At 37.0% G+C, this 23,245-nt stretch overlaps 1 protein-coding gene across 1 annotated transcript in view; it reads right to left on the bottom strand.

Moving 5' to 3' along the window:
* vps41 (VPS41 subunit of HOPS complex) overlaps window positions 1-23,245 on the bottom strand; it is a 198,518-nt gene that overhangs the window by 83,913 nt on the left and 91,360 nt on the right. Inside the window, exons 6-8 of the mRNA XM_028803981.2 lie at window positions 20,687-20,749; window positions 14,305-14,370; window positions 1,276-1,395 (exon numbers count right to left, since the gene is read on the bottom strand). Of these exons, the coding sequence (XP_028659814.1) occupies window positions 1,276-1,395; window positions 14,305-14,370; window positions 20,687-20,749 (249 nt within the window). The remainder of the gene's footprint in view (window positions 1-1,275; window positions 1,396-14,304; window positions 14,371-20,686; window positions 20,750-23,245) is intronic.

Raw genomic sequence — 23,245 nt, 5'->3', positions numbered from 1 at the left:
ACAGATAACTTGCAAATACTTTCCTGTGAGGGAGCCTGGAATGTGCAAATGGATGGTAGGCTAGACATACAAGGAAATACTGAAAAGAATGGGAGTAAGTTGTTTCCTTTTCAGGTACACTTTCTCATAGTCACAGCATTATGCTCTATTTGCCAAACTGTTGCCTCACATGCTGGTTTATACCAGAAGAAAGGGGAATTTATATATATATATACATATATATATATATATATATATATATATATATATATATATATATATATATATATATATATATATATATATATATATAAAAAAGGTTTCAAATACCAGGTTAATAAAGCAGAGACTAAAATGTTGATCTACATGTTGATTAATTATTATTATCATAAAAAGGAGCACATTAGAAAAGGTTACTTTCATGCTGCCGAGTAGAGACTGGAAACATATTTATTTTGGCAATATATGTACCTTGTATCGAGGCACAATATATTTATACTGTAAGGCTGCAATCTCAATAAATATCCAGTTTCTGGCCAAGGCTGTATTAAAGGTTCATATTAGTTTTGGCCAAATCTGAAAAAATAAATTTTGATATATATTTTTTTTTAACACCGAATTATCAATTTATTTTTGCTATTCACATTTATTGCTGGTATTATATTTATTCCTCTATAACACAAAAATGTAATGTTATTAAATATTTAATGTTATTAAAATCTAAAACATACTATTAGTACATTATGTAATACAGGATTTAAAACCAACACACACATAAAATAAAATGTGAAAACATAAGTTGCAGTTTATTTTAAAACTTTGGTGATGACAGCAGTATACCATGTACATTTCTCTAAACAACCTTTGTTCAGGGAAATTCTCTTCTACTGAGTCAAACTGCACTTTATGTTTTTAAAATATTCCAAACTAATAACTTTTTCTACTTTTACCATACTATCCATCCATCCATTTTCCAATCCGCTGAATCCGAACACAGGGTCACGGGGGTCTGCTGGAGCCAATCCCAGCCAACACAGGGCACAAGGCAGGAACCAATCCCAGGCAGGGTGCCAACCCACCGCAGTTTTACCATACTATTACAATTAAAACCTCAATAGTGAGTATAGATTTTTTTTTCAGATTCCAACCAAAATTGGTGTAAATGCTAATAAGAAAAATTTAGATAAAAATAAAAATTAGCAGCTGGCATATTTTAACTAGTGACAGATGTGTACTGTTGACCAAATTGTCCCATTAGTGTTTACAAATAATTTTTGTATATAAAACACAACTTACCAAACTGTTTGCCCAGGCTACTAAACTGCCTCGCCATTTGACATTAGTAATTATTCCTTCTCCCTCATGGAGTGTAATAGTTTTCCATCTGTTTAGCCAGTTCCTCTCATATAACTGAAGCTGTTTAAAAAAAGTAAACAATATCAAGATAATGGGACATATTTAAATAACAATAACTAGAAGCAGAAACAAAACGCAAAGATTATAATGGGGTATTTGGTTAAATAGCACAGAAGAAACAAATTATTGTAATCAGTTTGTTACAGTTTACCCTGGTGAACCTGAATTCCATTCCAAGATGGCACTATACACATTTGAGAATATGGCAATTACTTTACAATATGGTATAAATGTAAAGTTAAAATTTGCATAAAATGTGTAACATATATAATAATGCAATAAACATAATGGTGCAGACAACGGTATTATTTACAACTCCTCTTCATTATTTTAATATTATTGTCAATATTTGTTTACTGCTATTAATTGATGTCAATCCTTCAGTCAGTCAGTCATTAACCAACCAACCCGTTATATCCTAACACAAGGCCATGGGGGTCTGCTGGACCCAATCCCAGCCAACACAGGGCGCAAGGCAGGAACAAACCCCTGGCAGCGCGCCAGCCCACCGCAGGGCATACACACACCAAGAACACACTAGAGACAATTTAGGATCACCAATGCACCTAACCTAAATGGCTTTGGACTGTGGGAGGAAACCGGAGTACCTGGAGGAAACCCACGCAGACACGGGGAGAACATGCAAACTCCATGCAGGGAGGACCCAGGAAGCAAACCCAGGTCTCCTTACTATGAGGCAGCAGCGCTACCACTGTGCCACCATGCCGCCAATCCTTAAGTCATCCCTTCAAATATAAAAAAAATGATAAAATCTTCAGTATATGAAGTGCTCAAAATATAGTCCACACACCAAATTTGGACTTAATGTATAATTCTGAATTCATTTCTGCATCAGATTACTTGGAGTTTTACTCACTATGATTAATTCTATAATAATAAAAAGTCAAGTGACTACATGTTATGGTACAACACTGCCTTTTACTTTTTTTTTTCAAAATACTATATTTTATTCATATTTGTAAACTCATGTCACTGTTTGATTTATTTATATTATGACATCTGCCTGGTGTTTGGTACTTGTTAGCAAGCGCCTGGTGCCAATATAACCTAGCAGGGCTCATCAGATGGATGGGGCCAGAGATACCTTGAAAACCAAACAAATAGTGAGAGCATACTAAGTGTGACAAGCAGATGCCTTGTTTCAGAATGATTGTTTGCGTCTGCAAGGTTACAACTACAGAACAACAGTGGTAAGGGAATATGTCAAGTTTAACAGAAAGGCCTTTTCATATAAAGAGGTTCCAGATTTTACTATGAAGTACCGACAGGCCAAAAAGGTATGAACTACAACAGTGGCTGAGGGAATGGCATGTATGTATGCCGAGTTTGCTGATGCCTACAGAATTTTTTTTTTTAAAGTCTGGAACAGGTTGTTTAAAACAAAATAAAAACACAGGAATTTTAAGAAGGATGTCACCCAGACTGTTCTCAGCAAGGGTGGGGAAAACATTGGCTTCAACTAGAGATATTGTTGAGAGGTGGAAGAATGCCAATTGCATCATGCACCAATAGGATAAGCTCCCTTTGGAGATGGTTGTGCCAGAAGTATTGGTTGGGATGTAATCGATTTCATTGGCTGAGGACAATGTAGTGTTAAAAATCTTTACACTGGCCAAACTGCAGGGTTGGCTAAAATCTAAAAAGAAATGCTAAAGGCGCTGTATATTGAAAGAATATTTTTTCAAAAAGGAAGATCAGAAAGTATGTTACTGTGGGATAATGCTCACCAGCCTTGTAGAGAACTAGAATGAACAATCAATTTGATAGCTGAAGCTCGCACCCAGGAGAAGCAACATGGATTTCGATCTGGTTGTGGAACAGTGGACCAACTCGAACTCCTTACATAGATACTTGAGAGGTAATGGAAGTCTGAACCTGTCTTTAGTGTCAGTGCTGTTCTTAGGATTCAGTACTCCTTACATACAGTGCTTTATGCTACAAGCTCTGGATTTTCTTTCTGCACTAGATTGACCTTGATGCTGGAGCATACAAGAAAAAGGGTGGTAATTATCAGTGTAAAAGTTTGATAAACCTGTGGCAGGACTACAGTCTTACAGTAAGAGTTCATGAAGAGAAAAAAAAAAAAGATATAGTTATATTTTATTTTGTAAAACTATATTTTAAGGCAACTGATTTGCTCAATATTAGTTTAGTTCACTGTGTTGTATTTACAGTAAAAGTGAATATTTTACTTAAGTTAATTGTGATTAACAGATTACTAAAATATAATTTATGTTGAAATATACAACAGTTCAGTGATTTGCAAAAGCACTAAATTTTATTTGTATTAAACTAGAACTAATGTGTGCAAACTCTAGTAGTGACATCAAAGGTAGAATACTGTTTTATTATTTTATTTATTTCAAAACTAATTTGTTACAATGTATAACAAAAAAAAATCTTGGGCAGATGTGTCCTGGCGAGGGGGGTTGTGAAAGGCACGCCAGACATGCACTGGTGTACTCCAAGGATTGTTGCTTGGTCCTCTAGTCTTCCCACTGTACATCACCTCAATGGGCTCCATCATTCAATTCCATGGGATCTTTTATCAGTGCTATGCCGATGTTACACAGCTATACCTTTCGTTCCCTTTGGAGGACAATACAGTATCAGCAAAAGTCTCTGCCTGTGTTACTGATATCTCAACCTAGATGAAGGACTGCTATCTACAGTTGAACCAGGCAAAAAACGAGCTTCTTGTGATCCTGGACAGCCAGTATGCTCATTCCCCAACCTCTGTACAGTTTGACACACTGTTGCTAACACCTGCCAAGTCAGTACACAACCTTGGGGTGGTAACTGATGAGCAGCTATCTTTTCCTGACCACATATCTACTGTTTCATATTCGTGCAGGTTCACACTGTACCACATCCGCAAGATCAGATCTTATCTGACAAAGAATGCAGCACAAGTTCTTGTCCAGGTTTTGATCTTAACACATCTGGACTACTACAACTCGCTTCTGGCAGGAGTACCTGCATGTACCATCAAACCGCTGCAGAAGGTCCACAATGCAGCGGCCAGTCTTGTATTTAACCAGCCGAGATGGCACATGTCACTCCTCTTTTCAGGTTGCTACACTGTCTCCCTGTAGTAACTTGCATTAAGTTCAAATCCCTGATGCTTACCTACAGAGTAGTCAGTGGGTCAGCACCGGTGTATGTGGAAACACTGGTGAAGTGCTGTACTCCTCCTCACCCTCTCAGGTCTGCCACCTCTACGTGGCATCAAGTCTCAATCCAGACTATTTTTGTATGTAGTTCCTAGTTGGTTGAACGGGCTGCCCACCTCTGCCTAAACTGCTGACTCCCTCAGTGTATTTAAGAAGTGATAGAAGACCCATCTGTTCTGTGAATATCTCTCAAATTGAGGGAAAAAATATTGCTCTGCAATATTTTATATTATTGTTAAATTTAAGTTTAATTGCTTTAGTGATTGTAAATGTATGAGTTATTACATCTTTTCACTTGTGGCAATCAACTTTTCAAATTGAGGGAAAAAACATTGCTCTGCAATATTTTATATTATTGTTAAATTTAAGTTTAATTGCTTTAGTGATTGAAAATGTATGAGTTATTACATCTTTTCACTTGTGGCAATCAACTTTTGTTACCCATCCTATTACACTTGCTGAACAAACAGGTCTTAGCCTAATGTTACTCATTGTAAAACTCTTTTGTAAGTCGCTTTGGTTAAAAGCATCTGCTAAGCAAATAAATGTAAATGTAGTATTGCACTACAAACATTATCTAAACAAAGAAATTAGTAAGTGATTGTATAGGCCACTATGTACAACACTACCAAATAAGTGTTCTAACAGTTTATTTTTTAAAGTCAAAGCAAATAATTTGTCAAAAACATATTTTTAAAAATAAAAACTAAAAATAAAAATACTTATGTGAGGCATGCCTGAATGTATCTTTTGAAATACAGAGAATGGTGATGAGTTTCAAGGGGACTGAATACTTTTTATAGACACTGTACATTTCTTTTTGTATTTCTACTTTGAAAAAAGGCTACATATATGCCTTCTGCCAGAAGAAATTGAAGTCCATTACGAGATGCTGTTTGAAAAGTAGAAGAGCAGTATTGAGATATACAAGGTGAACTGTTCACTTGAGTCAAGTTTTACTCTTCTTGGCACCTGACACTGTTAAAGAGCAAGTGGGACAAGAAAAAAAGAAGACTAAATAATTCTCTTTCAAGCCTTATATATGCTTCTTGTGTTAGTGGTACATTTTTTTTTGATTGAAACTGTACTTCAGCTTCTTTTACAATCAGAGGGAATCTGCGAGGTGAAATGACATGAAAGTGTTCAGAAAAAAAAAAAAGATCACAAAATTTTGAAAATGTGAACATACAGGTAGGAAATAGCTTCTGTATTATTTACTCATTTGTATGCCTGAGTAGTGTAGCATATTTTCATAGTAAATATGACAGTATTCTGTATACACATTATCTTTATAGACAAATACATTTTATCTGCTGCAAAAGATACCAATTAAAAATAAAAATAAAACTTAAGGTCCATCAAGACCGCTCCAACTGTATGCATGTAATGAAATGTAAAAACCACAAAAAAGTGATCTGTGTGGGAAAGCATACATTCCTTCTCCAAGCTGAGGCATGTGTTCCCTTGTGTTTTCCAGAGTAAGCAGTGTATAAAAACTTTAGAGCTCGTTTCGGTGCTCAGCAAATTGGACTTTTTTAACATACTGAATGCAAAAGTATATTATTATATTTCAAGTGATCATTTCTACTGGTTTAGCAGACACACTCTCATAAAGTATATATAAATATATATTCCTATTTAATAGATGACAATAAAACTTACAGTGTAATATATCCAGATGTTCCTTAAAAAGCAATGCTGCTATGAGTGAAACAGTGATGAGCTACAGTCACACTTTTTCAGTAAGGAGGAATCATCTTAACATCTATTTTATAACCTACTTATCTAGTTCAGGATTGTGGGAAGCCAGTTAAAAAGCTTATTCCAGAAGCACTGGGTGCGGGTTAGAATCCTAGTGGGGACTCATGTCCATTTAGAGTATACTTTTGCACATACTGTAAATACCATTCATTTACATAGGGCAATTTATGATTTTCCAGTTAGCCTAAAATGCACATATTTGGAAAATGGGAGGAAAACCAGTGTACATACATAAAAGTTACTTCTCTTGCTGTTTGGCTGCAATATTTGTCCATGTTATCTATAAATATAAAACGTTTTAGGCAAACATATAGAACTGCACTGCTGTGACATAGCTGTATCATGTTAATAACTTCCATTTGTAGCCATCGGTTGTGTGTACCTAGGGCGCAAACATAAAAAAATATTGTACTGAAGAATAAGTTTATATTTACTGTGGCACAAGCAGCCCATTTCAAGCAATGAAAAAAAGTTTTTTTCTTGCTACAAGTCTTTGAAACAGAAAATGGACACATGCATTTAACTAAGCATACTTAATTTCACATCTAAACATAATGGGGTCAGAAACAAGGGAGTATATATTGAATAACTGATACCTGCAATTATATTTGAAAAGAATGTTTAACAAAAATAAATGGTTAAGTATATTTCTAATTGTATGCATCACTAAACCAGAAAAAGTGTGGTCCATTGTTTTAGAAATTATCCATTTACAACTTGCTCTTTTCATTTTTTACAGTCATTATTTAATGATATATTTAATGAAAATGAGGAAGAAAGGGGGACAAACCATACAGTCTGTAATATCATTGCAGTCGTTGCCAGAAACTGTAGGAATGTTAACATTTGAGAGATGCAGTGCTTTGATTTTTGTTTGTCTTTCCCCATACAGGATTTATCAGTAAAAGGTTGAATACATTTTAAGGGCACAGTGCAGTTGTACTTTTAAGCAGCAGAGGGTGGTAATATGCAACTAATGGCATGTTTTTTTCTGACAACAATTAGGGAAAGCTAACTTTGTGCACTAATATTTTTTCTTTATTAATTTTCTGAGCCTGCTCATAACATGTGTGAGTTGTGGTGATTGGAAGACACAGCCTATCTCAGAATGTGTGGTTCTAATGCATTAATCAAAACTGAATAGGCAGTCATCCTGTTAAAGGACACACTCTCTAGCCATATTCAAACAACCTATTTATATAGGCTGTTGTGCATTCAATTTTTTTTTTTTTTTTTAAATAAAATAAAAAGATTCCACGAGGTAAAAACAATTGTGTAATCTCTTAGCTGTCACTAATGGTTCTTGTGATAGCATTTAATATTGGAAAAAATACTGCAGCAGACAGTGCAGAATTAAGTTTAATTTAAGCACAAATCAACTTCTATGGACCTGGATTCACAGACGAATAAAGATGTGTTCAAACATGCAGTAAACACTAATTGGTTCGTCTTGTTCCTACTAACTACCACACCAACAAAAGAAAAATTTAAAACAGCTTTTTTCACAAGGAAAAATTAACAGTAGTGTTTTCTAAGATAGAAAGGGTACAATTTATGTTATCTTTCTCATTGATTTAAAAAAAAACATCAATGTACAGTATCAAACTCTCCTGGTTGAATCACTGAAGCCAGTTATTTTTCAAATAAAAAAAAAAAATCACTATTTCATTTGTTTTCACATCACCACTTTAACAATATAAACTCTATGAAAACTGAGGTGGGATTTACTGACTTGGCTCCTTTCAATTACTATTTGTTTGGCCCACTGAAGGAGTTTCAATGGGACAAGAAAATGATGAGGTTATTGTAGCTATTGAAAGCTAAATGGGTCATCAGCTTAAAACTTTGTCACTGTAATTAAGAGAAAAGCCAAGCAAAATGACACCTTGGCTTTTCTCTACATTCATAATGGCTAACACGGTACAACACCCTAGTATCACTGTAATTAAGAAATTTCAGGAACACTGGAACAAGTATCCTGCAAATCACAAACATCATATATACAAGTAGTATGCATTATACAGTGCATCCGGAAAGTATTCACAGCACATCTCTTTTTCCACATTTTGTTATGTTACAGCCTTATTCCAAAATGGATTAAATTCATTTTTTTCCTCAGAATTCTACACACAACATCCCATAATGACAACATGAAAAAAGTTTACTTGAGGTTTTTGCAATTTTATTAAAAATAACAAAATTGAGAAACCACATGTACATAAGTATTCACAGCCTTTGCCATGGAGCTCAAAATTGAGCTCAGGTGCATCCTGTTTCCCCAGATCATCCTTGAGATGTTTCTGTAGCTTAATTGGAGTCCACCTGTGGTAAATTCAGTTGATTGGACATGATTTGGAAAGGCACACACCTGTCCATATAAGGTCCCACAGTTGACAGTTCATGTCAGAGCACAAACCAAGAATGAAGTCAAAGGAATTGTCTGTACACCTCCGAGACAGGATTGTCTCGAGGCACAAATCTGGGGAAGGTTACAGAAAAATTTCTGCTGCTTTGAAGGTCCCAATGAGCACAGAGGCATCCATCATCCGTAAGTGGAAGAAGTTTGAAACCACCAGGACTCTTCCTAGAGCTGGCCGGCCATCTAAACTGAGCGATCGGGGGAGAAGGGCCTTAGTCAGGGAGGTGACCAAGAACCCGATGGTCACTCTGTCAGAGCTCCAGAGGTCCTCTGTGGAGAGAGGAGAAACTTCCAGAAGGACAACCATCTCTGCAGCAATCCACCAATCAGGCCTGTATGATAGAGTGGCCAGATGGAAGCAACTCCTTAGTAAAAGGCACATGGCAGCCTGCCTGGAGTTTGCCAAAAGACACCTGAAGGACTCTCAGACCATGAGAAAGAAAATTCTCCGGTCTGATGAGACAAAGATTGAACGCTTTGGTGTGAATGCCAGGTGTCACGTTTAGAGGAAAACAGGCACCGCTCATCACCAAGCCAATACCATCCCTACAGTGAAGCATGGTGGTGGCAGCATCATGCTGTGGGGATGTTTTTCAGAGGCAGGGACTGGGAGACTAGTCAGGATAAAGGGAAAGATGACTGCAGCAATGTACAGAGACATCCTGGATGAAAACCTGCTCCAGAGCGCTCTTGACCTCGGACTGGGGCGACGGTTCATCTTTCAGCAGTACAACGACCCTAAGTACACAGCAAAGATATCAAAGGAGTGGCTTCAGGACAACTCTGTGAATGTCCTTGAGTGGCCCAGCCAGAGCCATGACTTGAATCCGATTGAACATCTCTGGAGAGATCTTAAAATGGCTGTGCACCGACGTTTCCCATCCAATCTGATGGAGCTTGAGAGGTGCTGCAAAGAGGAATGGGCGAAACTGGCCAAGGATAGGTGTGCCAAGCTTGTGGCATCATATTCAAAAAGACTTGAGGCTGTAATTGCTGCCAAAGGTGCATCGACAAAGTATTGAGCAAAGGCTGTGAAGATACTTATGTACATGTGATTTCTCAGTTTTTTTATTTTTAATAAATTTGCAAAAACCTCAAGTGAATTTTTTTCACGTTGTCATTATGGAGTGTTGTGTGTAGAATTCTGAGGAAAAAAATTAATTTAATCCATTTTGGAATAAGGCTGTAACATAACTAAATGTGGAAAAAATGATGTGCTGTGAATACTTTCCGAATGCACTGTATTTCCATTGTTTCTTCAATAAATTATTTAGAATTAAAGTCTTGTTTATAATTGAATGTCCCTTATGTACAGTAACAGCCTATAGAATTTGAAAGTTTCACCATAAAAAAAGCCAGGATGGAAGACATAAATTCTCAAAACAAAGAAATTAACTAACTTCAGAATGTGTGGGATGTTAAATGGTAAAAATTTCTTTTATGTCTTTGAAGTTCAGCATTAATAATTTAAATCACTTAATATCAAGTGTATGACATTTAAATATAAATGATGTTTCTCTATAGGTAATTTTTCAAGGCAAGGGATTATAAAAAAAATGCTACTGGAGAAAATACTAATCTTAATCTTTTTAGATTCTTTCTTTACGTTATATTTTTTCCCCATTACTTATAGCACAAATCATACAGATGCAATTTTTGGAGCTGACTGAATGAAATTCCTCTGAAACCATGGTACAGTACAGCCATATTTACTTTCTGGGACAGCATTCTCACTTTATTTTTCATGGAACAATCTCCTAAATATAACAAAACAGTAGATATACATAAAGAGATTTAGACCTTGATTATAAGTTCAAGCAATTGTTTCGCAGTCTACTGGATTTACCAATGAACTTCAGTACATACAGCTGAAGCACTACAAATACTATAAAGAAAACAACAACACAGAAGCAAATTCATACTTCCTTTTCATCAAGATGACTTATGCAGCAGAGGAATTTTATAAAATTGTCGGGCTACTAGACTTCAACTTTTGTTTGATATTTGCTGTTTTAAAGCTTGAATATCTCTCTTGCTTGTAGTAAAGGATGTTGAATCCCAAGGCTTTTAACTATTAAAATTGTTTATGTGCACCATAGCATTTAAGCAGTATTACAGTATTTAGGATGCAATTTAAACTGGTAAAAAAAGTCTGGCACCTTAAGAAACCCTCGGGTTCCTTAATCAGGACACCGGATAAAAGTTTGGCTAGGAAAGCAGAACAGAATGTGTTAAGAAATACGTCAGCAACAAAGTTATTAGAGCATAGACTTCAACTCATTCCAAATTAATTTAACAAACAAAGCATTAAGAAATACTTATGACATCTCTGTGTATTAGGCTTTAGAAAAGGGTGGGGATAGTACCTGTTCTGTATAGTAACAGAGGCTTCTGCCTTTTGTTTTAACTAATTTTTAATCAGAATCCAAATTTTTTGGTCTGTGGATCATGCCATTTATGCGGTATGCTCCTTTTATCTGCTCTCTTTCTGATAAGACAGTGTTATGGGAAGTCAACATAATTGGGGTAGAAAGAACTCCTGCATCCCTTAATTTTATTTTTCTTTCAAAAAACTTTACTAAATGTAGGTATTTGAATTGAGCACAAAGAACAGCATAAAGTTGCTTTACAGTGTCTCTCTCTGATACACACATCAGCACTGCTACGACATATCTGTTTTTAAGAATAATTGTACTGGGTAAAACAATAGCACCAACTGTATTTTAGTGATTGAATTTCTTGGACTTGGGGGTGAGTGTCAGGTTCACAAAGGCCCTGAAGGAAAGCCTCTTCAATAGATAGCCTCTTCAAAAGCAACACATCACCTAATCCCAAACTATGCAGATACATGATGTACCATACACTTTTCACAATTAGTCATAGATTATTATTTTTCTATCTGTTATAGTTAATGAGGCTGCAATTCCTCGTAGCATTTCTGAAAACCCGGCTTTTAAAAACCCGATGATTCCGGGTCCAATATTTTAGAAACCTGGTGAGTCTGGGTCGGGTTCGGGTCCAAAATCATTGTATTAAAAAAATCAGAATTTTACATTTGATACAAAAGGTTTATTATTATCTACATAAAGTTTACAAGTATTTTTTTTTATTAGCTCTAATATAATAATATTTAAGGAACACCAAAGCATTAAGAGACTTATCCCCCAATGCCGATCTAAGTTTGCTGTAAAAATATGCAGACAACGAGAATTTTCTTTCGTTATCTGTTGAAGTAGGTTTCACTGTGCATAGTGCGTCATAGAGCCTCTCAAGAAATATTTTAAATAATTAGAAATAATTTAGTCGATCATAATCTAAATAGGATATAATCATTATATTTATATTTAAGACCATTTCATTCGATAATTACCTTTCCTGTAAGTGGCCAATGACGGATCGTATGCAGTGATAAGCCTTCTCAGTCCCGCTGTCAGTGACATACTAAAGGCCAAGCTACATGCCCAACCCAACATTGGACCCGACAAGAATAAAAAAAACCATAAATCATTCCGCCTTTGTGGTATATCGAGCGCGTGACGTACGTTATCTCTCGCTTTGAAGTCTAGCGCTTGCTGCACTACAGACGTGTGCGTTTAGTTAAATAATTCTAAATGCTGTTACGTATCCTATATATTTATTATCATATTATTTATTTAATATTTTGTCGAATTGCTAATAGTACTACCAAATTACCGCGTTTTAAAGTTACCCGTAACTAAACGCAAACGTCTGTACGTCTAGATTCGATCGATTCTAGAGTCTAATTATAGCTTTGTTATGGTGCAGTTTGCCCGGGGTATGCAAGCAAAAACAAGTAAAAACCTATTTCAAACGCGAACTCGTTGGTCGAATATTTCATGTTATTTATTTTATTCTTGTTTTTTTCCGAAATATTGTTAGTTACAATTAAAACAATTTAAACGTAATACAGTAATCCCTTGCTACTTCGCGGTTCACTTTTCGCGGATTTTATATGTAAGCATATCTAAATATATAACGCAGATTTTTCGCTGCTTCGCGGGTTTCTGCGGACAATGGGTCTTTTAATTCCTGGTACATGCTTCCTCAGTTGGTTTGCCCAGTTGATTTCATACAAGAGATGCTATTGGCAGATGGCTGAGAAGCTACCCAATCCGAGCACGCAGTTAAGTTCCTGTGTGCTGCTGATTGGCTCAGCGACGGAGTGCTGCATTAACCAGGAAGTCTCATCTCACTCATTCAGCATTATCGTGCTCCTGCTTCAGGGGCCGTGTCCAAGCGCCAACAGAAGATGCAAATGATTGCAGAAAAGGTAAAAGTTTTCGATATGTTGAAGGAAGGGAACAGCTACACCGCTGCAGGACACCATTACAGCATCAATGTGTCCACGATTCTTTTTATTTAAAAAGGAGGAAAAGCATATAAGATCTACGGCCGCAGTGTCCTTTAACCAGGGCGCAAAACGAGTTGCAAGTGGACGTGATAAGGCAGTAGTCTGGATGGAATCTGCTTTAGGAATCTTTGCAACAAGGTCGACGACGTCATGACCGCCTACAAGCTGCTCTTCGACCGGAAAAAGAAGCAGCGGCAGCAACTGCCAATCACAATGTTTTTGCAGCCTCGCAAAAAAGAGCCAGTTCCTACTACTACTACTACTACAGTACTACTACGGATACACCTTCGGAAACCGTGGAGGAGGTGCCCCAGGAAATGGCACCGCCATCTGAAGAGACGTTAAATACAGTCATCGGCTGCGCAGTAAAAGTCATCATCACCTTCATCGTCATCATTTTTACTGCGCAGCATATTCATCACGTCATATATAGCTACGTGTACTTCGCTATACAGTAAGTGTAAACTTACCTACCGATTTCATATTGCTTAGCAGTTGTCCCTGTTATTAATACAGTAAAGGGTGGGTTGTAAACAATACAGGGAGGGTTTAAAAACGTCCAAATACACGTTAACTAATTAAATAAATATGGTGTCCCTACTTCGCGGAAATTCAGTTATCGCAGTTGGCCTTGGAACCTATCTCCCGCGATAAGTGAGGGATTACTGTAATACATTTTGATTTTTACAAAAATTATTTAATTTTAAAACTTGAAATAAATTCTAGGTACCCGAACCCGGGGGTTTAAAGCCCGGGTTTCGGGTCCGGGTTTTGAGGTCATTACCCGGCGGGTTCGGGTCCGGGTAGAGTCAGGTCCAGAAACGCTAATTCCTGGTATATAGTTTTATGAAATAAACTATTTTTCACAGGAAGATCTAATTAGATTACAGAATTTGTTGATAAACTATCAAGAAACCATAAGGAGTAGCTAAAAATATTAAAGAAGCCATTTTTAGTAATTCATGTGACTTTTCATGATTGTCTGTTCCTAATCAGTGACTTTCAATGAGCACAAAAAACAAAACTAGAGTAAACAGTAAATTAGCACAATTTGGTAGTTGCTGTAAAGAAGACTATTATTAACATTTCCAAAGAGCTTTAAAATATGAAGAGTACATGATGCTCAAAGGTGAAGCACTATTTGAATTTTCGTATCCCTTTACCTTATTTCGCCCTGTGACAAACTGCTTGCTGCTGGATCTTCCAAACTGAGGGTGTAGAGCCACCACCTAAAATAAAAAAAATATACATTTATTTATTTATTTATTTATTTATTTATTCAAGCTTACTGAAACGTTCATTTCATATATATATGAAAACAATTTAACAAGTAATATAATTTGTGAAAGTATTTTTTATATATAATTTTATTGATTTTATTTGAAGAAAGCAACATTTCATACAGTCATGTCAAACTTAACAAACCATAATTCAACCCCTGCCCTGGAGAAAGAGAGGAGAGGCTACAATATGAGCAAAGCTTTAAAAATAAGAAAGGAGATGTCCTTTACCCCAATATGAATTAGATCTTGCCATATTTTAAAAAAGTTTTGAACAGATCCTCTAAGTGAGAATTAAATTTTTTTTTCCATTTCAAATAGTATACCCATTCACTTATAACAGGTGGGCGGGAATTTTTCCAGCTGAGCAAGATAAATCTATGTGCTACTAGTGTGGTATAAGCAATTACAATCAATTTGTCCTTCTCCATTTTAAGCCCATCCAGGAGTACATCAAACATGGCTGTTAATGGGCTAGGAGTGATTCTGACACTAAGTCTGACTGATAGGCATTCAAAAAAATTTGCCCAGAATGATATTAATTTGGTACACACCCAAAACACGTGGCCCAGTGAGGCTGGAGATAAACTGCAACGTTCACATGTTGAATCTTGCTCTGGAAACATTTTGGACAATTGTAAATGAGATAAATGTGCTTGATAACAGATTTTAAGTTGGATGATGAAAGCTTTGCGCATATGGAGCTGGAGTGTATTCTATGCATGGCTACCTTCTCCTCCTTTTCAGAGATGTTAAGTGAAAGATCCTTTCCCTAACGTACCATAGCATCTTTGAAAGGAAGAGACTTCAAAATGTTTTTATATATTTTGGAGATGATGTCTGACTCTTCAAGACTGATCAGTATTGCCTCTGGAATAGAAATGGATGGTAGGGGAGGAAAATGGTCAGGTTCCTTTTAGCAAAGTTTCTGATTTGAAAGTAGTGGAAAGATTGTGTTGATGGGAAGTTAAATTTGAAGTGTAATTGTTCAGCATCTATATACAAATCTGTAAGTGTTTTAATCAGGGACATTTTCCAAACATTAAATGTTCTGTAGGTTTAAGAGGGTAGAAAAAGGTGATTATCATGTCAAGGTGCAACAGATAAGAGATTCTCTGTCTTAAAATGCCATATCCTGAGTGACTGAAGGACAATTGGATCTTAATATTAACATTATTATTTAGAAGTAAAATTGGTCTGTATGATGCACATTGTAATAAGTCCTTACTTTTCTTTGGAAAGACGGTAATTCATGTTTGCCAAAAAGTTTGAGGTAGAATCTTGTTGTCTCTAGCTTCTATAAACTTTGTTAATAGTAGTAGAGCTAAATGATTTCAAATTTTTTAAAATAAAATTCCACTTTTTATTCATTAGGGCATGCTGCTTTCCCACAATGGAGTGAATTTATAGTGTTTTTGTGATTCCAAGAGAGTCAGAGGCTTATCCAATTCTTCTGTGTATCTAGTTGTCCTACTGTATTTGTAATGCATTACAAACTTCATTAAATTGTGTCTTATCTTTAAACTTGGAAGAATATATGGAGACTTGTAGTACTCTCTAAATGTGTGGATGTTTTTATGGTTAATGATTTAACTCCATCTGTGTTGATAATTTCTGTTATTGTGTTGCAAACCACTTCTGTTTGTGCACTTCTTGGCATTTTCTGAGTGTTCATAGTACTGATGTCACAATTTAAAGAATAGCTGTTTCATTTCTTTTGTTGTCAAGAAGTTAAATGCAAAACCTGCCTTTTCCTATAAAGTGTCTCATTTGGAGATTCTGCATATTCTTGATCTATTCTGGTAGTTTCATTGATTAGATCTAATGCCTTCTTGGTTTCCAATTTATTTTTGTGGGAAAGATATGAAATTATCTATCCTCTTAAAAAAGCCTTCAGAGTTTCCCATAGTATTCCTGCAGAGACCTCTGAGGATTAGTGAAAGTAAGGTGATGGTTTCATAAGCAGAAGATAACATTTCCAAACATTCCATCCATGACCACCTGTGTATCGATTGTATGATACTGCTTTCAATTCATGTATGTGTACCCATCCACATTTGGGGCAGTGATTTGTATGTGCGTGCCAATTTGCATGAATGCAGCTTGCTTTTAACATTACCTCACTTCAAGTGGTAGGGAAATATGTGAATTTTCATATTACCTCACGTACTGCAAGGGTGATCAGGATTTTGCGCAAAATTCAAGGAATGATTTATTGTGACTTACCCAAATCATCACTGTTGCAAAGGTGCATTTTACACGTAAAGTAACCAACACTGTTTATTTAGTCTGACGGTGCATAGCTTCTCCATGTAAATGGATCAATCACATAATGTTCAAGATTTGCTATGAATATTATTTCATCACTGTCAAATCAATATCTTTTAATGATTTCATTGCTGTCCAGTTTTTCTAAAACATCCCACTTTTCCCGGAAGCTCCTAGTGAGTTAGCATAACACATGAGCTCTACTAATTTTATATATATATATATATATATATTATATATATATATATATATATATATATATATACACAGTAATCCCTCCTCCATCGCGGGGGTTGCGTTCCAGAGCCACCCGCGAAATAAGAAAATCCACGAAGTAGAAACCATATGTTTATATGGTTATTTTTATATTGTCATGCTTGGGTCACAGATTTGCGCAGAAACACAGGAGGTTGTAGAGAGACAGGAACGTTATTCAAACACTGCAAACAAACATTTGTCTCTTTTTCAAAAGTTTAAACTGTGCTCCATGACAAGACAGAGATGACAGTTCTGTCTCACAATTAAAAGAATGCAAACATACCTTCCTTTTCAAAGGAGTGCGCGTCAGGAGCACTGAATGTCAGAAAGTGAGAGAAAACCAAACAAATCAATAGGGCTATTTGGCTTTTAAGTATGCGAAGCACTGCCGGTACAAAGCTGTTGAAGGCGGCAGCTCACACCCCCTCCGTCAAGAGCAGGGAGAGAGAGAGAGAGAGAGAGAGAGAGGAAAACAAACAGTCAAAAATCAATACGTGCCCTTTGAGCTTTTAAGTATGCGAAGCACCGTGCAGCATGTCGCTTCACGAAGCAGCTGCACACAGAAGGTAGCAACTCTTTCAGCATTTTTAGACGAGCGTCCGTATCGTCTAGGTGTGCGAACAGCCCCCCTGCTCACACCCCCTACGTCAGGATCAGAGGAAGTCAGCGCAAGAGAGAGAGAGAAACAAAAGTAAGTTGGGTAGCTTCTCAGCCATCTGCCAATAGCGTCCCTTGTATGAAATCAACTGGGCAAACCAACTGAGGAAGCATGTACCAGAAATTAAAAGACCCATTGTCCTCAGAAATCCGCGAACCAGCAAAAAATCCGCGATATATATTTAAATATGCGTACATATAAAATCCGCGATAGAGTGAAGCCGCGAAAGGCGAAGCGCGATATAGCGAGGGATCACTGTATATATATACATACACACACATATATACATATATTATATTATATATATATATATATATATATATATATATATATATATATATATATATATATATATATATATATATAGTGGCACACAGCTGCCCTGGTTGCTTTAGGGGCAACGGGTACAAAGCTTTGAAGCTCAACCCTCCAGGGGCCCGTGGTCACCGCCAGGGGGGCACCGGGATGCCTTGGCAGCCCTGGACCTCAGCACTTCCACCACACCAGGAAGTACTGGGGGGAAGAGAAGCAGGGACACCCGGAGTGCTTCCGGGGATGCAGCTGGCACTTCCACCACACTGGGGTGTGTCGGTGGAAGATTGCCGGAACACACCTGGAGCACATCCGGGGGAACATAAAAGGGGGTGCCTCCCTTCATTCAAGGCTGGAGTCAGGTGGAAGAGGACGAGGTCTCTGGAAGAGGCAAGGAGGCGGCCTGCAGTGAGAGATAAGGCATTTTATTGAGGGCCTGGACTGGGGTGATTGGTGCTGCGGCACTGGGTTGTGCTTAAGTCGTTGTTTGTAAATAGTGTAAATAAACGTGTGTTGGGTGACATGAACATGTCCGTCTGTCTGTGTCCAGGCTAGGTTCCACAATAATATATATGTCATATGAGCTTTCGAGGCAACTCAGGCCCCTTCTTCAGGCAAGATGTAATCACATCTTGATTACATCTTGCCTGAAGAAGGGGCCTGAGTTGCCTCGAAAGCTTGCAAATTGTAATCTTTTTAGTTATCCAATAAATGGTGTCATTTTGCTTGACTTTTTACTACATCCATAATGGCTACCATGGTACAACACCCTAGTACTACAGTCATATGAAAAAGTTTGGGAACCCCTCTTAATTCTTTGGATTTTTGTTTATCATTGGCTGAGCTTTCAAAGTAGGAACTTCCTTTTAATATGTGATATGCCTTATGGAAACAGTGGTATTTCAGCAGTGACATTAAGTTTATTGGATTAACAGAAAATATACAATATGCATCAAAACAAAATTAGATGGGTGCATAAATTTGGGCACCCCAACAGAGATATTACATCAATACTTAGTTGAGCCTCCTTTTGCAAATATAATAGCCTCTAGACGCTGTCCTCCTATAGCCTTTGATGAGTGTCTGGATTCTGGATGGAGGTAGTTTTGACCATTCTTCCATTCAAAATCTCTCCAGTTCAGTTAAATTTGATGGCTGCCGAGCATGGACAGCCTGCTTCAAAATATCCCATAGATTTTCGATGATATTCAGGTCAGGGAACTGTGACGGCCATTCCAGAACATTGCACTTCTCCCTCTGCATAAATGCCTTTGTAGATTTTGAACTGTGTTTTGGGTCATTGTCTTGTTGGAATATCCAACCTCTGCATAACTTCAACTTTGTGACTGATGCTTGAACATTATCCTGAAGAATTTGTTGATATTGGGTTGAATTCATCTGACCTTCGACTTTAACAAGGGCCCCAGTCCCTGAACTAGCCACACAGCCCCACAGCATGATGGAACCTCCACCAAATTTGACAATAGGTAGCAGGTGTTTTTCTTGGAATGTGGTGTTCTTCTCCCGCCATGCAAAGTGCTTTTTGCTATGAACATATAACTAAATTTTTGTCTCATTAGTCAGAAGCACTTGGTTCCAAAATGAATCTGGCTTGTGTAAATGAACATTTGCATTCAACAAGCAACTCTGTTTGTGGCGTGAGTGCAGAAAGGGCTTCTTTCTCATCAACCTGCCATATAGATGTTCTTTGTGCAAATTGCGCTGAATTGCAGAATGATGTACAGATACACCATCTGCAGTAAGATGTTCTTGCAGGTCTTTGGAGGTGATCTGTGGGTTGTCTGTAACCATTCTCACAATCCTGCGCATATGCCGCTCCTGTATTATTCTTGGCCTGCCAGACCTGGGTTTAACAGTAACTGTGCCTGTGGCCTTCCATTTCCTGATTACATTCCTTACAGTTGAAACTGACAGTTTAAACCTCTGAGATAGCTTTTTGTAACCTTCCCCTAAACCATGATACTGAACAATCTTTGTTTTCAGATCTTTTGAGAGTTGCTTTGAGGATCCCATGCTGTCACTGTTCAGAGGAGAATCAAAGGGAAGCACAACGTGCAATTGACCACCTTAAATACCGTTTCTCATGATTGGACACACCTGTCTATGAAGTTCAAGGCTTAACGAACTAATCCAACCAATTTGGTGTTGCAAGTAATCAGTACTGAGCAGTTATATGCATTCAAATCAGCAAAATTACAAGGGTACCCAAATTTTTGTACAGCCAGCTTTTCACATTTGATTTAATAATAATACTGCTTCACTAAAAATCTTTGTTCTGAAAACACCCTAGTACTCTGATGTTCCTAGGAAACATACCACTGTTATCTTTTTTGTTGAAAGTAGAGTAAATTATTATACAGGCTTAGAGGGGTTCCCAAACATTTTCATATGACTGTATATAAATAAATAAATAAAAATTTGTGAACACTAATGATGGGCTTTAAACAGACAGAAACACAGAAGCACATAGCCTGAAATGTTCTGCGTTCTTCTCCAGTGAACTTCAAACTTAATAGACAGACATTGTACTGACCATTATAAAGGGATATGAGACCTCCATATAATCAACCAAAAACGTATTTTCCCTGGAGATGAACTACACACAAAAATTAACTGGAATTTTTGAAATTATAAAAACAAATGTAATTCGAATTATTATTAATATATGAAATCCCAGAAGATTACCCATCTTTTGTCAGTCATATCTGCAAAGAAATATATACAAGAAAGTTTTAAAAGTCCACTTACTTTAATAGGGCAGTCAAAGTTATCATGAAAGCCTTCCCTGGTGTATAAACCAAACACTTGAACCTGTATATTAAAAGAAACAGAATCACATACAAAATGTTAACTATATTTCAAACTATTTTACTGTATTCTTTTTAATACCTTCACCTTTATTCACTTGAATATTTTCTATGGGTTGTTATAAAAATGGTGAAAAACAAAAAAAAAAAAAAAAACAACCAAGTCATAATAGTGTGTTTAATTAGTTTTTCAAGCACTGACTGCTATAAATTGTATGAGCCATTCTCCTATTCGTGCCTTTGTCTGTGCCCAGCATGCTTATGTTCATCTCTCAGTCTAAGTAAGTTAGTCAAAAGCAGTATGAAATGATGTTCCGGTATAGTATATACTATATATTTTATACATGCTGAATCGTAAGCAAGTTTTTGTGGTTTTTGTTTTTTTAGTTGCTATTGTATTAATGTCACTAGTATAAGCAATATATATAAGCAAATATTCAATGTACTGTGACAGACGACCGGCTATGGACTCCGGTCGTCACCCCCAGGCCGCTAGGAGGAGCCCTCCGGACAGCATATTTGTGCCCCTAGTTCCAGCAGGGCCTCATGGACTTTGTAGTGTTGTGACACAGCCCTGCTGGATACCTTGGGGGCCGCCAGGAGTCGCTGTAAGGGGGCTAGTGGGCTCTGGCATGCCCTATAACCCGGGAGTGCATCTCAGTCACGTGACTGGAAGAAGCGATGTGCTCCCGGGATGAAGAAAAGGACTGTTTGCCCTGACCCGGAAGGAAAACGGACTTGTGGGTTTGGCTTGGAGCCAATTCCGGGTCAGGCGCTATAAAAGGACTCTAGGGAAGCCCAGAACACTGAGCTGAGCTGGGAGGTAGGTTGGCGACGTGTCTGGGAGTGGAGGATTGTTATTAGGGAAGAGTTTATTGTGTTTATGAGTGTGTGGAGGAGAGTGCTTGGTGCACCGTATTATAATAAAAAAGAATATTATACTTTCACCTGGTCATCAGAGTGGTACCTGAGGGTTCGAGAGGTGGACAAAAGCCTCATCTGTTACAGTACATATAGTAACAAACTTGAACTTGGTATCCTCAGGATTGTGGAGAAAAAAATATCCATACAGACAGATCAAACAAACTCCACAAAGACAATGATCTGGTGCTGGTTTCAAAACCATGATGATAGATTTGTGGGCTGCAATAATAACCAGTGCACCACCATGCAGCCTATATGAATTATATGCAAGCCTATTCAATATCTGAAGTTATTTTTTATCATCTTGGACCAGTTGTATTCTTCAAAAATAATTTCAAGTTCTATACAGTATATAGTATAATTCATCAAGGGTTCTAAAGCATCTTTGCCCCAAAGTAGTAATCAATATTCTCCATCCTGGCAGCACAGATCATTGTTGTTTAAATACACTACTGATAAGGCTCTGTCCATTACTATGGTCTGAAAAACCATTAAGGACACTATTAAGGCCTGGACTGATAGAGCTGAAATGCATATTGTTGCAGATAATCATAATGCAAGTTCTAAATAAATGACGTAAAGTGATATCAAAGAGGTGTGTCTGCTAAGACGGGAAATTGGGAGAAGAAACTTTTTAACATAGGGGGGAGGTGTATGACTTTTCATTTGTATGCTTATTTGTATTTACAATAAGTTTTGATTTGATTACAGAAATAGTATACTTCACTTCTTCTAGACACAGTTTCATAGTCACAGTATTCACAAAGTAGATTAACAAAACCAAACATAATAATAATCTGCAGAACAAATACTCATAAAGGCCAAAATTATAGTTACCACTTAACCTAACATGCATTTCTTTAGTATGTGAAAGAAATCTGGAGTACCCAGGGAAAAATTCATAAAATTTACTGGGAAAGCACAAAACCTTCACAGAGACAACTACCCAGGCTGATATTTGGACCCATTACTGTACATTTGTGAGTGCTAATCACTGTTCTGCTTTAAGGAGTATATAAACAATCTAATTATTTTACGTGATGAAAAGCACGTTAATACAGGTATTGGTATAATTAATATTTTCTCAAATGATCACATACTCTTTTTTATTATAAATTATTCTTGCAGTATCTATAATAATGAAACAATTTACAAGCATAATCACTATTAAAATTGTAAATTATGAAAATACCCTAAGTTCTTGTCTATAAGCCGCGGCTTATCTAAGGAAAAAAGTTGTGAAAATGAAAAAATAGAATATCGGCTTATACATCCATCGCGGGGGTTGCGTTCCAGAGCCACCCGCGAAATAAGAATATCCGCGAAGTAGAAACCATATGTTTATATGGTTATTTTTATATTGTCATGCTTGGGTCACAGATTTGCGCAGAAACACAGGAGGTTGTAGAGAGACAGGAACGTTATTCAAACACTGCAAACAAACATTTGTCTCTTTTTCAAAAGTTTAAACTGTGCTCCATGACAAGACAGAGATGACAGATCCGTCTCACAATTAAAAGAATGCAAACATATCTTCCTCTTCAAAGGAGTGAAGCAAACAAATCAATATGTCTGT

The sequence above is a fragment of the Erpetoichthys calabaricus genome, chromosome 6 (genome assembly GCF_900747795.2).
Source record: "Erpetoichthys calabaricus chromosome 6, fErpCal1.3, whole genome shotgun sequence".
Classification (NCBI taxonomy): Eukaryota; Metazoa; Chordata; class Cladistia; order Polypteriformes; family Polypteridae; genus Erpetoichthys; species Erpetoichthys calabaricus.
The sequence above is the reverse complement of the archived record's forward strand: the minus strand, read 5'-3'. Positions and strand labels throughout refer to the sequence as shown.